Raw genomic sequence first — 15432 nt, 5'->3', positions numbered from 1 at the left:
TACTTTGGATATTCGTTTGTGTGTTTTGATATCTAAATATGTCTAAACGACCGGAAAACAATGCCATTTTAACCGTAGGTACTGTATAAATAGGTTAGGTATATGTTGGAGGTTGGGTATAAGTAGGGTCTGGGTATGGTAGGGGAATAGTGTTCATTATCTGGATGTTGCCACTACCCGGACATGCCTTTGGCTCTGTTATGTCTGGATATATGAGGGATTATTTTATATACTGTATATATATATATATATATATATATATGTCTGTCTATCTATCTATTGCCAGACGCCTCAATCCCGTTTGGGGTGGCCACAAACAAATCGCCTCCAAGTCGCCCTGTCCCCTGCCATTTCACTGCCCTGCTCCCAACTCACACCCCCGTCTCTCATATACCTCTCCACCACATCCCTCCATCTCATCCTCGGCCTCCCCCTCCCTCTTCCCCCCTCCACCTCACTCACATACACTCTCTTCGCCAGTCCCCCACCCTCCATCCCCTCCACATGGCCAAACCACCTCAGTGTGTTCCTCATAACGCTTCCTATCACATCCACATCAACACCACAACGCTCCTTTATATCCTCATTTGTCAGCCTGTCTCTCCATGTGACTCCACAGGCTCCTCTTAAATAACTCATTTCCACTGCTCTCACTCTTGACTTGTGTCCTTCCAACAACGTCCAAGCTTCACTTCCATACGTTAGAGTTGGTATCACAATACTGTCATGTAGTAACTTTTTCACTTCCATGCTCACTTCCCTGTTTCTTATCACTGCTTTCAAAGAACCAGCAACCTTTCTTCCCTGCTGTACCCTTTCAAGCACTTCACCCTCCAAACCTCCATCCTTACTCATCACACTACCCAAGTACTTAAACGTACTCACATTTTCCAATTCCTCACTATCCAACCTCGCTGTACATTCACTGACATCACCTCTCTCAAAGACCATCACTTTATTCTTCCCTACATTCACCTTTAGATTCCGTTTCTTACACACTCTCCCAAACTCATTCACCAAGCCTTGCAGCTCCCCTTCGTCTTCACTCAACAACACAGTATCATCTGCAAACAACAGTACAGGGAGTTTCCAAACACTATCCTCTCTCACCAGGGCCACTCCAACATCCACTACCCTACCTTGTACCTCTTTTATTACCCAATTCATGTACAGATTGAACAACCATGGAGAGATGACACATCCCTGTTTCAACCCAACATTCAAAGAGAAAAATTCACTTAGTTCACCATCCACATGCACTGCAGCCTTCGCACCATCGTACATACTCTTCACACATATATATATATATATATACTGTATATATATATATATACATATATATATATATATATATATATATGTATATATATATATATACATATATATATATATATATATACATATATATACATATATATATACAGTACCCTCGCGTCCAACACAGTAATATTGTCATGCATGGGTCACGTGTTGGACCAAAAACGTGTTGGACAAACAATAGAGCTTATGGGGAAAAATGAATTATGTCAGCAACCCTAGAAAAAGTCACTCTAAATACTTACCATATACCTATACATATACTGGTACTATTGTAATTATAATAAATGGTACTGTGCTATGAATGATAACTAACCTTTTAGGATAGTGTTGGTGGGCTTGCTGGGAATGGAAGGTGGTATCCAAGGCTGTAGGTAGTCCTACTGGGTCCCCGGAGGATGGCTGCTGGCGTCACTAGCGGGTAATGGCTGTTGCTTCTCCTCAACCTCCCTCATAAATCCTTCGAAATCACACTCAGAATCACTATCTTCATTCACAGCCATGGAAGGTCCTGCTTCTGCCTGTCCTAGCACTCTGTAATCCTTGGCAAAAGGCATGCTTCTCACTCTGTTGCCAGAGCCCTGTCTCGTGACTGTGGAAAGTGATCGCTGTCGCTGACTCGGTAGAGAATAAGAAGCAACTTTGTTTATAAACTGGTACACACGCCGATGAGAAGGGTTTCAAAACGATTGATATTTATTCTAAAATATTAATATGTATTCAGTGTCAGGCTAAATGTTTAATGCTGTAGTACGATACATTCTCTGTCGAGTCGCCTGGGTTTTGGTCACACTGTTTTGCCCGTCGTATCCTCGGCAGAAATCCATGCAGATGAATTCCAAATGCCTGTGGTATCATCGGCAATTTTACCACATTACCGTTCCGATTTACTGTCGTATCCTCGGCAAACCTGGTATGAAGTGCCGTGTGATAGCCTTCGGCTGCCAGGATCTTGTCTTGGTTTTTTATTATGGTCCTCACGTTGGCTTCATTCATGTTGTAGGCCTTGGCAATGTCAACTTTCCTCTCCCCTTTCTTCTTCCTCTCGATGCTTTCTAGCTTGGTGGCCTGAGGGAGGTGCCAACGCTTCTTGGGGTTCTCAGAAGGCTTCCTAGGCATCGTGAGCAGGGTAAAATGCAGTAACAAGGGCAGAAAATGTAGCAAGAAAAAAGCACCTTCCAATGTGAATTATGCGACTGAGTGGCGCTGCTTAGAGGGCTTCATCAGGGGTTCGGGAGGGGCCATGGAAGGTAGGAGGCGGGGGGGGGGGAAGGTGCACAAAAAAAGGCAGGTAGCTCTCGTACTCTACGGCGATGGTCTGTAATGTGTGGACTGGCGGGAAGAACAACAACAACATCGCGGCATTAGTATGCACACTTGCCACCATGGACGGGTGGTGATGGGTTGTTGGATTGCGATTTTCAAATTGAATGCTGCAGTTTACGATTCTCATTGGAAAAGGCCCACTTCGGTGCCTAGGTCCGCGATTTTCGTGACTCAACAACGTATTGTTGAGTTAAGATGAATGGGAGTTGCAAGGTTTGGTGAATGAATTTGGGACAGTGTGTAGGAGGAGGAAGCTGAAAGTTAATGTAAACAAAAGTAAAGTAATGGTGTTTGAGAGGAATGAAGTCACAGAATGTACAGTGAGGTTGGATGGTGAGGATATGGAGAATGTGAGTGCATTCAAGTACTTGGGTAGTGTGATGAGTAAGGATGGAACTTTGGGGGATGAAGTGCATGAAAGGGTACAGCAGGGAAGGAAGGTTGTTGGTTCACTGAAATCCATGATGAGAAATAGGGAGGTGAGTATGGAAGTTAAGAAATCACTGCATAATGGTATTGTGATTCCTACCCTGACGTATGGAAGCGAGGCATGGACCATGCAAGAGGGGGACAAATCAAGAGTGAGAGCAGTGGAAATGAGTTACTTGAGAGGAGCATGTGGAGTGACATGGAGGGACAGGTTGACGAATGAAGAAGTGAAGGAACGTTGTAGGGTGAATGTGGATGTGGTTGAGAAGATTAGGAGAAGTACACTGAGGTGGTTTGGACGTGTGGAGAGAATGGAGAATGAAAGACTGACTAAGAGGGTGTATGTAGGTGAGGTGGAGGGAGGGAGAGGGAGGGGTAGACCAAGGATGAAGTGGAGGGATGGAGTTGAGAGGTATATGAGGGGGGGGGGTGAGTTGGGGGGAGGATAGTCAAATGGTGGGTGAGAGAGAGACTTGAAGGTGTTTTGTCTGCGGCCACCCTTTGCGGGATTAGGGCGTCGGGCTATAGATAGATAGATAGAGAACAGCGATTTAAGGGTGCCGGCAGTCTGACAGCCACTTAGCCGTGATTTACGAATCCGTGATTTATAAACTCGATTTACAAGGATTGAGTGTATATACATATACATCTATATATATATATATATATAATCAATCCTCGTAAATTGTGGCAATTTGGGTCTGGACCACTGCTGTGATTTATGAATTCCGTGATTTATGAATAATAACTCATGTGAAAAATTAAGATGGGTCTGGACTTTGGCCAACTTGCCCCCACAGCACCCTACCTAAACCTACCTAGGCACCATCAAACACAATCATACAAATTTAGGAATATTCAGTGCATGTATTAAGGGATCTCACCTTAATCCTATGACAAAATTGCTTAAGTGAAAGGAGTGGGGTGGTGTTGGGAAGAACTTAGAACCTCTCAGCACTTGTTCTTCCCAAACTCTTTCACCAGCTTTGAAAACTTCTCTCCCCTCTCAACATGACAAATGAGCTCCAAATGTTGATTGTGCGACAACTGCGGCAGCTTCTTGACACTATACTGCTTAGAGTGCTTCACTGGGGAGTCGGGAGGGGCCATGGCAGGTAGGAGGTGGAGGGATGTTGCACAAAAAAGGCAGGTAACTCTCGTACTCCACAGCGACGGTCTGTAGTGTGCAGACTGGCAGGACAAGAACAACAACATGGCGGCATTAGTATGCACATATGCCACCAGGGATGCACAGTGATTGGTTGTTGGGTCGCGATTTTCAGTTTGAATGCCGCGGTTTATGGTTCTCCTCGGAAAAGGCCCACTTGGGTGCCTACATTTGCAATTTTCGTGACTTAACAGTGATTTCATGTGGCCAGCAGTCTGACTGCCACCTAGCCGTGATTTACGAATCCGTGATTTATGAACACGCGATTTACAAGGATTGAGTGTATATATATATACAGTACAGTATATATATATATCCATCATCCAATCCTACATTGCCCCATGATGAGCGTAGGAGCCCGGGGCTAAGCAGTTAGTCCCGACATTTAAGATGAGAGTGAATATATATATATATATATATATATATATATATATATATATATATACATACATACATACATACAGTAATCCCTGTACTTCCCGGACGCCCACTTTCCGGACACCCCACTTACTGGATATTGTGGGCCTGGACCTTTGGAACCCAAAAATGGCCAAAAGAAGAAAAAAATCCCCTCCAAATCCGAATTTTTTCCCACCCGTAATTTGAAACTGCTGCGCGGCGCTGATTTGCTGTTACACCATGGACCCTTCACCCCTTCCTTCCTCCCCCCTCCCCCCTCCCCTATCAGGGTTGCCATTTGGTATTTTACATTATCATATGTGGGGCAATTTGGTAATGAAAAATTCATTTGGTAATGAATCAGGATAATGCAATACCAAACGGATTTTTCACATGTATGAGGATACACAGGATGGAGATGGTGGATTGTTTTGCTCTATGATTAATCTGCTAGCCAACATAGTGTGAAAATAATCAACATGCTGTTAATTATAAGAAGAGTGATTACATGTATTTCCACTTGTATATATAATTAGTGAAGAATAAATGCTAGCTTTACGAATTTGGTAATGAAAAGTTAAATTTGGTAATGAAAATTGAGGAGTTTGGTAATGTGGCCGTTGCGATCTGGGAACTCTGTTACCCCATCATCAACAATTATAGCCTAACTCCGATCGAGAGCAGATGCTTATCGCAATGATAGCCACACATGCTCATTTTTTGTGAATAAACAGTGAATAAACTGCAATACCTCACCGCTAGACCACACAGGAATTTACAGTGTTGTACAGTGTTAAGAAATTAGAATTTAGAGTGCAAAAGATTAACTGTGGAGTGCAAATTGGTGGTTCAAACTGGCGGTTGAAAGTGGCGTGATGCAGTTAAGAATAATGTGCAATGTTAAACAATTATAACTCAGAGCAAAGAATGAAGTGCAGCACAACACTGGATTACTGTATGTGCTTCAAGAGCATTTTCACTACTGCCAAAACCTTAAGAAGGTGGCCACAGAAGTGCTGTAAGTACCCTGGCTGAGGTACAGCCACTTCTAATTTCTCATTCTTTGTTCCATTTCATTTATTTCATGTTTTATGTCCATTATTGATGTGAATAGAGTCTTAAATAGGTTTAAATAGGTGCTATGCATGTCTGGTAGGGAGTTATTTAGGTGGCTTTCAAAGTCAGGCTGGGTTAGGGTCCTAAGTACCAGTCCATGAGCCAGGGGCCCACTTTCCGGACAGGACCACTTTCTGGACATGCCTTTGGCTCTATTACATCAACGAGTGGAGGGATTACTATATATATATATATATATATATATATATGTGTGTGTGTGTGTGTGTGTGTGTGTGTGTGTGTGGAGGTCTGTCAGATCATGTGATTGTGCTATGCAAGATCAAGCTGAGGGGAGTGAGGTGGATCAGGAGAGAGAGGAGCAGTCAGGGAGAAAGACTGAAAGTTGAGAAGCTGAAGATAAAAGAAATGGCAGATGAATACAGGACCAAAGTAGAGAAGTTAGAATTACTGAATTGGAATGAAATGGATCTGGACAGACTGTGGAATGACATAGGGATTGCTTAGTTAGGAATGCTAAAGCGGTGTGTGGTGTGGCAAGAGTAACAGGAAAGAAGAAAGGTACGGCATGGTGGGTTGAGGAGGTAAAGAGAGCGGTGGAGGTAAAGAGGAAGAAGTGGCTAAAGTGATTACAGGACAGGGGTTCAGTTGAAATAAGAACTGAATATGTCGAGAGCAAGATGCTCGTAAAGAGACTAGTGAAGAGGAAAAAGAAGGAGGTAAATGAGGATCTAGGAAGAAAAATGAATGCGAACTACTCTGAAAATAGAAAGTTATTCTGGAAAGAGGTGCGGAAATGTAGAAGTGAAAGCGGAAAGAAATGGGATGGTGTGAAGGATGCAGGTGGTAGTTTATTAACCCATGGAGTTGAAGTAAGGACCAGATGGAAAGAATATTTTGAAAGCCTGATGAATGGGGATAGAGAGAGCAGAGCAGCTGTAAACATGATTGGTTTTGGGGGTGTGCAGAGAAGGAATGCATTGCCAGGAGACGTGACACTCGCACAGGTGAAGAGTGCTGTGAAGCGGCTGAAAAATGGGAAAGCAGCTGGGGTTCATGAGTTGTATCCAGAGTTGCTTAAATGTAGTGGAGAGAATGGAATGAAGTGCATGTTGGAGATATGTAAGAAGGCATGGATGGGTGAAACTGTGCCTGCAGAGTGGAAAAAGGCTGTGATTGTACCCCTGTACAAAAATAAAGGAGAATGAAGTGAGTGCAAGAATTATCGTGGCATAAACTTACTGAGTGTGGTAGGGAAGGTATATGGAATTATTATTATAGAGAATGTAAAAGAGATATCAGAAGTCCTAGTGAGTGATGAACAGGGTGGCTTTAGGAGTGGCAGAGGATGTGTGGACCAAATATTTGCAGAGACAGATAGTAGAGAAGGCTTGTGAGAAGGACCATAAGGTGTTTATGGCATTCATGGATCTGGAAAAAGCATATGACAAAGTGACAGAGAAGGATTGTGGAAAGTTTTGCACATGTACGGTGTAGAGGGTAAGCTGTTAGGTGCCGTCAAGAGTTGTTATGATGGTAGTGAAGCATGTGTGAGGGTTAATGGACATCTGAGTGAATGGTTCACGATCAGTGTGAGCGTGAGACATGGTTGTGTGATGTCCCCATGGTTGTTCAATGTATATATGGATGGGGTGATGAGAGAAGTGAAAACACGAGTAATGGAGAGAGGGATGGCATTGGTAATGAATGGTGATGGATGGAATATCTCAAATTTGTTGTATGCTGATGATGCAGTACTGCTTGCAAGTACCGGACAAGAATCTGGTAGGCTAGTGCAGAGTTTTGCTGATGTCTGTAAACGTCGCTCCTTGAGAGTAAATGTAGAAAAGAGTAAAGTGATGGTTACTGAGAGAGAAGGTGACTCCCAGTGCAATGTAACAGTGAATGGAGAGAGACTGGAATTGGTGAGAGAGTTCAAATACCTGGGTACAGTGATAGAAAAGAGAGGAAAATGTGCAAAAGAAGTTGAAAGTACAGTGACACAAGGAAGAAAAGTAGCTGGTGCAATGATGCCTTGATAAGAAACAGAGGCTTGAGTGTTGCAGCTGCATGAGGCTTACATGAAGGAGTGTTAGTGCCAACTTTAACATATGGATGTAAGACTATGGTGTGGCATGAAAATGAAAAGTCAAGAGTAAGAGCAGTAGAGATGGGACTGCTGAGGAATATATGTGAAGTACAGAGGGTGGATAGGATACGAAATAATGTGATTCGTGAAAGATGCGGAGTGAGGAAGTCGGTGGACACCAGAATTGGAGAGTGTACTGAGATGGTATGGTCATGTTGAGAGAATGGATAACAATAGAGTGGTGAAGAAGGTATATCTGAGCGAATTCGAAGGAGGGAGGAGGTGAGGTAGGCCAAGGAGAAGGTGGAGAGATATGGTGGATGAATGTGTGAGGAAGAGAGGTTTGAACGTCGGTGAAGCTAGGGAACTGACAGGAGATCGAGCTGGCTGGATGAATTTTGTGAGGAGAAGTGCATGATCAGGGATTTTTGGCACCCCTTTTTAACGTGGCAGCGTGTGGATTGACTCTGTCAGTTACGATTATGTGAAGCTACAGAACGTGGTGAATGTTTTTGGCTTATCCGATAGAGCCAGGATTCTGGGGGCTTGAATGATGAGTGAATGGAAGCGTGGCCCATTGGATTGGGCAATTTTGGGCTGTCAGATCATTGCTACTCCTTACCCTGCCCTCGGGTGGGAAAGGAGGTCCAGATGATGATGATGATGATGATCATCATCATCATCATCATCATCATCAGCCGTTTGAGTATCCACTGCAGGACCGGCCTATCTCGACCGAAGTCGGGATGATACAGCCAATGTATCTCTACCAAGTGGCTTAGGCTGTCTATTAGAGATTGTATGTAGGGTGAGAAGTGCTTGTTAGTGTAATTGTAGTGTTGGAGTGGCTTTGGATGTGTGTGTAGTCTGTGAACCAAGTGTAATCAGCCCACGCAAGCCGACTGGGTGCAAGCATACTTTATAGTAAGCGACACTGGTTCAACCACAGCAGCCCTGGTGTCTGCCAATGCAGTACGTGGCCGGGTGAACACTCCCAAAGTTTATTACCCTGGCGGGGCGCGAACCCTGGCTCACCCGTGTACAAAACGCACACTCTACCACTGTACCACAGAGGCTCCTTGATGATGATGATATATATATATATATATATATATATATATATTTTATACACATGTATATAATACACACCTGTGTGAGGTGGAGGGGGGGAGAGAGGGAGGGGGAGGCCAAGGATGAGATGGAGGGATGGAGTGGAGAGGTATATGAGAGAGGGGGGTATGAGCTGGGAGCAGAGTAATGAAATGGCAGGGGACAGGGCAACATGGAGGCAATTTGTTTGTGGCCACCTCTTACGGGATTAAGGCATCTGGCAATAGATAGATACAGTAAAACCTCAATATAGCAGACTTCAGTAGACCGGAATTCGCTTTTATCGGACTCGAGGAGCTACCAGACTAAATTCCTATATATCAGAAAAAGTCCGGTAAAGCCAGAAAAAGTCCGGACTGCCTGACCACGTCAGCTATGTTCACCACAATAAGGTAAATAAAAGACATGTTTATTAGTGTACAGTACAGTATTATTACATATATTATACCATTTGATTCATGTAGTGAAGTTATAACAGTACAGTACTGCAGTGGTAGTCAAAACAGTTTAAAAATTGTTCATGCGATCCGGACTAATGTCTGATATATCAGAAAAAGTCCGGAATATTGGGGGGAAGTTTGGATGTCACTTTTATTGGTAATTCGCATTTTTTGGAATGGTTTGGGCCCCAATTAGTCTGTTATAGTGAGGTCTTACTGTAGATAGTTAAGGCATTAACCCAAAAGTTTTAAACTGTCAGTGAAATTAGTAATGAAAAGATCTGTTTTGACTGCTAAGGATTTTTTTTTTTTTTTTTTTTTTTTTTTTTCCTCCAGAATATGATCCTCTAGATACAGTTATAATCCAACTCCTTTGGTGTGACAGTTCATTAGCAGTGAACTTTATTTTTTTTTATTTTTTTTTATTTAACTCCTTGACTTCTAGGGTTTTCCAGTTTCTGAGTAAAATCATCTAGTCATAGCTAGAATACACGTAAATGCTATGTTATGTTTGAGTGAAAGTGTCGAGAGTCACCACAGCTTTTATGTAAAATGGATGTGTTCCTGTGCAGATTCTCCCTTTAAGACTCAAATTTCATATTCCATTTCCCCTGAAAAATAAGTTATCTCATGATGCATTTCACTGCAGGTACATCGATGGTGGAAGGAACCCTCAGCTGTACACAAAGGATTGCATGGAAAAAGCTCTGACCAAGAATGAGCAGGTGAGAATAGTGTTTATTTAAAAGGCAAAATATAAAAGTTTTGATATTTTGTTTAAAGTAGAATGATTCTTTCTGCAAGGTTCATGTGACGCATATATATATATATATATATATATATATATTATATATACAGTAGAACCTCTCTCATTTGGACTGTATGGGGGGAAGGGTTGTCCGAATTAGCAGATTGTCCGGACCATCAGGGTAATCTCCAGTTCATACCAAAAACTATCTACATATGGTATATTTGTTAATTATTAACATATATGGCATATGTCAACCCTACGTAACTGCAAAAGATGAAAGGATACTAAAATTCATTCATTCATTCATTGCCAGACACCATGTATCCCAAACGGGGTGGCCAAGGGCTTAGAGTTAATTGTTTTACAGGGAGGGGCACTAATCCTCCACCAACCCCACTTGACGTAGGGATGCCAACAGCATCTGGTGTTCCCAGGCGGTCACCCATCCAAGTACTAACCAGACCCAACGTTGCTTATAACCAAACTAATCATGTACGATAGTTTTGTATTGCATAATTTACAGGTAAGGCCATGACAAGAAACTAGCCTACATTTTAAATTGTAGTAAGTGACTAAGGCCTGTGTAGGCAAAAAAATAAATTAATTAAGTGTAATATTTTGAATAAAAATAAAACTTATGTAGGCAAAAAATACATTGTCATCTTTGGCATATTGATAACGCCCATATGGGCAAGAAGCTAATGTTTGATGTACAAGTAAAGCACATTTAAGTACAAAAAATAACCTACAGTAATCACTAAATACTGCAGAATATTCTGACCCATTTTTGTGTAAGCAAACTCCTCCTTTTAACCCCTTTATTCATTGCAAAAGCTACACTTGCATTAAGGGGCATGGTAAGGAGGATTAACTTTTGAAATACAGTGTAAAAATATAAATGGTTGGTGGACTAGTTGATGGAACGAATGCTAGCATGTGTTTAAACAGGCGCCCATGTTGCGACCTAGCATGATCCGAGACTAAACGAATGACGATCCTTTCCGCGCCGATACTGAAAATGACTTTAGAATTACTTTCAACATATTTTTGGAGCTTATTATTTTTAAATTTTGTCCGAATTAACAGAAATCCGGATTAAAGGGGTCCGGACCAAAGAGGTTCTACTGTATATATATATATATATATATAAAAAAGGGAGCCTCTGTGGTACAGTGGTAGAGTGTGCGTTCGCATGCTGGTGGACGAGGGTTCGCCTTCCGCCAGAGTTGTAAAAACTTTGAGAATCGTTCACCGAGTCACTTGCTACTTTGGCGGACATAAGGGGTGCTGTGGTTGAACCAGTATCGCATACTAGTATGCTTGCACCCAGTCGGCTTAAGGCGGGCTGATTACACTTGGTTCACAGACTACACACACATCAAAAGCCACTACAACACTACAATTACACTTACAAGCACTTCTCACCCTACATACAGTCTCTACCAGACAGCCTAAGCCACTGGGTAGAGATACATTGGCTTGTATCGTCCCTGCTTCGGTAGGGATAGCCCGGTCCTGCAGTGGACCTCAACGGCTGCTGCTGCTGCTGCTGATGATGATGATGATATAAAAGAGACAGAGAGAGAGAGAAAAAAAAAGGTTCAGAGGAGGGTCAGCTAGGATGATTGTCAGGAAGGAATCTAGATATAAGCTATTTTGGCCGGTAAGTGTAGACTGATATGGTGTTGTGGGTGTACTGGTTGAGGAGAAATAGACGGAATGTCATGAATGGAATGAGAGTAAATGAAAACATTATAGCAGCAAAAATGTTGTTTGGTAAACTCATGATTTCAGTTATATTAACATATGCTACACAGGTTCGCTTGGATGATGAAGAAAAAGATAGATTCTGGGATGACTTGATGTGTGTGGTTAGTGGTTTGGGGAATGATGAGATCTTTGTTTTGCGTGGGGATGTAAATGGTCATGTGGGTGAAGCATCTCAAGAATATGAAGGAGTACATGGGGAATGTGCATATGGTATGAAGAATGTGGGAGGATAAAGGATACTCAAATTTGGGGAGGCCGTGAATATGATTGTGTTTACAACATGTATTTTTGGAAAAGAGAGAATAAGCTGAGTACATAAGAGTATGGGGTCAGTATTTGCCAGTTTAGCAACACAAATTACTGGTATGCGACATGGTGCTGAGGGATGTTAAAGGTATAGGGAGCGAAGAGTTGTGCAGCAACACAAATTACTGGTATGTGATGTGGTGGTGAAGGAGCAGGTGGTGAAGAAGAAGATCCGTGCAGCCAGGGGAAAAGTATGGATGGTGAAATACCAAGCAGTAAGGGGTGCCTTCTATAGCAAGATGAGTGTAGTGGTGACCAAACTAGGAGAATTAATTAGCAGTACCAGTACAGAACTCTAAAGAACAGTCTCTTGCAAACTACTGGGTGGTTAGATTGGTCATGGTAATGTATGTGGGTGCTCGCACCCAGGTGAGAGTGTATGGAGATTTGAGTGACGAGTTTTCTGTTAATGTTAGCATGCATGAGGGGTCTGTCTTGAGCTCTTAATTTTTTGTCATGGTGCTTAAGGCTCTCTCATGTGACTTCAGAAATGGACTTCCATTTGAGATGTTGTATGCAGATGACATGGTGTTCATTGAAGAGAATGAGGAAGTGTAGAGATGGAATGGGGTACAAGGGTCTGAGAGTAAATGCAGTTAAGACAATTGAGGATACTTAGGGCTGGTGGTGGTAGTCAAAGCAGAGGGTGTGTGGCCAAGACCAGTTTGCCACAAGGGTGTGGGAAATAACTTCATCCTATGCAGTGTGTGTTTTAAGTGGGTGTATAAGAGATGTTGTGATATTTGTTTTAGATTGCGAAATAATGCTGGTTTCTTGTGTGTGCTTTGGTGGGGAGAGCATGTAGAGATTGATAGGCTTGAATTATTGATCTTGCTGGAGAGTCTCTTGAGTGTATGGAGGAATTTTCTTATTTGGGGGACGTTATGTGCTGGAAGTGAGGCCAGAGTTAAGTCTTTGGCTATGGTTAGGAATAGTTGGAGGAAGTTCAGAGGAAGAGGATATTTGTAGGCTCATCATACAAAAATGACTGTGATTAAATGTCTGTGTAGTGCATCCTTGCATGCAAGGCCTAGGGGGCTTGGGAATAGGATTCCAATAGAAGAGTTGGGAGGATGGATGGAACTTGAATGTATTGGTGTTGTGATGAAGAGGGTTAGCTTGAGAAAGTTTGGACATGTTGAGAGGACGGAGGATGGCAGTTGGGTGTGGAAGGTGAGAGATGTGAACATCAAGGTAGGGTTGCAAGAGGCAGATCAGAAAAGACTTGGCATGAAGTCATACAGCCGTTTTTTCAGTCGCCTAAGCACCTGAATCGGGCACCTGCTCTCAAGCCTTGGGCATCAGCACCTGAAAACTGAGATTGGTTTTCTCAGTCAATGAATTTCTCGGGTGCGAGCGCTCAAGCCTCAGAACCTAGCGCCTGAGTGACCTGCACTGAGCTGGCAATACTGACCAGGCCTGCCTGTGGTAGTTAGCAGTGCTTTACTACCAAATGGTGACCAGTCATATTTAATTTTGCATAAATATAGGTATATTTTATTTTGGGTAGTTTTTTGTGTGGCCAAAATCATTTTAAAAGTGTGTTTTGAATGATTGGTCAGCAAGAGGAGCCAAGGTCACTCACTTACGGAACATTTACCCACATTACCAATGGTTTAAGGCATCTTAATTAAGGCAGGAATCATGATTTGGTTTTGTTTTAAGCGTATATCTGAATATACTATAGGTACATATTACTTTTTCCAGCCGCCTACAGTGGTGACTTGCAGCCAAGGCAGATGATGGAGCTGGTTTGTTGATGATAAGTAGTATTATTGTGGCTGCCCCATACTCATGTAAAACATTTGGGAGTGTACAAATTTGTAACAATACTCTGCACCAAAACATCAAAATAATATGTACTGACATTACCCAGTACATACCACACGTATTTTCATACAGTAAAATTTCAGATTTCGACAGTTTAGAATTCAGTGAATCAAATTTTGATGCATTCTGGAGTGGTCTGCCTACCTTACTTTTCGATGCAAATTTGCGAATTTCAATGCTCTCAGGGCCAGACTCCAACCAAAACAAGCAAAGATAATATTTTTTATGTGAATGAAAATGCTAGAAGTGAAGGAAAATTATAAGAAAAAGTATGAGCCTAACCATATGCGGACATGCATTTCACTGCAATTTAGTTGTGTGTATTTTCTTTGTATTTTCGTCGCAACTTACCTGTTTCAAAATGGCAAGCAACAGTTGTTCTTTGGGTAGCAGTGGTGATGTACGAGAGCAGCCTGGCACCTCTAAATCTTTGTAGCCAAAGGAGACATGGCAGTACAGGAAAGGGCAGAAATACACCAAGTATACACTTGCTGACAGTATGGCAGTACAATGCAGAACTGCAGTTACTTAACCACAATTATAGTTCATAAAGTTTACAGGGGGTGTGGGCAAAAAAATCATGATTTTAGGTAGTTAGGTTTGGAGGCCCCAGACCCAAACTAATTTTTCCCATAAGAAGTTCAGTTTAAATTTCATTGTTTTGAATTTAGATGCGGTTTTTGGGTACATATGTCCATCGAAATTTGAGACGGTGTACCCTGCCCGATTAACAGTCGGGTGCTTCCACCTGATTGTTCCAGTAATGGTTGGGTCACAGGCCTCGGAAACGCCACTGAGAAAACCAAATCGTTCTCAGGAGGTAGCAGACGACCTCGGGTGTGCAGTCCGAGACGACTGAGAAAATGGCAGATAGAGTGTGACCTCAGGGATGGGAGACTGAATAGGAGGCTGCCAGAGATAAGCAGTGTGGAGATCTGCCATTAGGTGACCACGGCCGACGCATGCAACCATGTTGGAGCCTTTATAAATGACATGATGCAGTAGACTACAGTACCAGACATTTGTTGTTGATGATTCTCTTGTTTGTTGTTCCACAGGTTAATGGTCGCATTGATGCCTACAAGCGGTTCAAGGCGATGCTGCTGGTGGAGCTATCACATGTCTTCCCAAATGAGATGACGAGGTACCGTGCAGTCCGAGAGGAGCTCAGCTGAGGGGGCGGGGAGGCAGCACTGGGAGGGCAGGGGGGTGGGGAGGGAGCCCAGAGGTGACTAGAGGGGTTAGAGAGGGAGGGATAGAGGGAGCAAGTTAAACAGGGAGGGAGGGAGGAAAGTAAGAAAAGTAGAGAGAGAGAAAGGCTGAAAAGAAAGAGATGAAGGAATTTATTTATTTTTTCTTCTTCAAATCTGGGGTAAAAGGATGTAGAGTTGGAGTAGAAGTGAGTCAGCTTTGTACGGATATC

The 15432-nt window shown here is 42.7% G+C and overlaps 1 protein-coding gene across 1 annotated transcript in view; it reads left to right on the top strand.

Moving 5' to 3' along the window:
- Window positions 1–15205, top strand: part of MED10 (mediator complex subunit 10) — a 46327-nt gene extending 31122 nt beyond the window's left edge. Inside the window, exons 3-4 of the mRNA XM_080277518.1 lie at window positions 10002–10077; window positions 15068–15205. Of these exons, the coding sequence (XP_080133644.1) occupies window positions 10002–10077; window positions 15068–15184 (193 nt within the window). The 3' untranslated portion in view covers window positions 15185–15205. The remainder of the gene's footprint in view (window positions 1–10001; window positions 10078–15067) is intronic.
- The last annotated feature ends 227 nt before the right edge of the window (window positions 15206–15432 follow it).

The sequence above is a fragment of the Coenobita brevimanus genome, chromosome 70 (assembly GCF_032717465.1).
Source record: "Coenobita brevimanus isolate Jiangsu-jjx chromosome 70, ASM3271746v2, whole genome shotgun sequence".
Classification (NCBI taxonomy): domain Eukaryota; kingdom Metazoa; phylum Arthropoda; class Malacostraca; order Decapoda; family Coenobitidae; genus Coenobita; species Coenobita brevimanus.
This window is presented reverse-complemented; position numbering and strand designations above follow the sequence as displayed.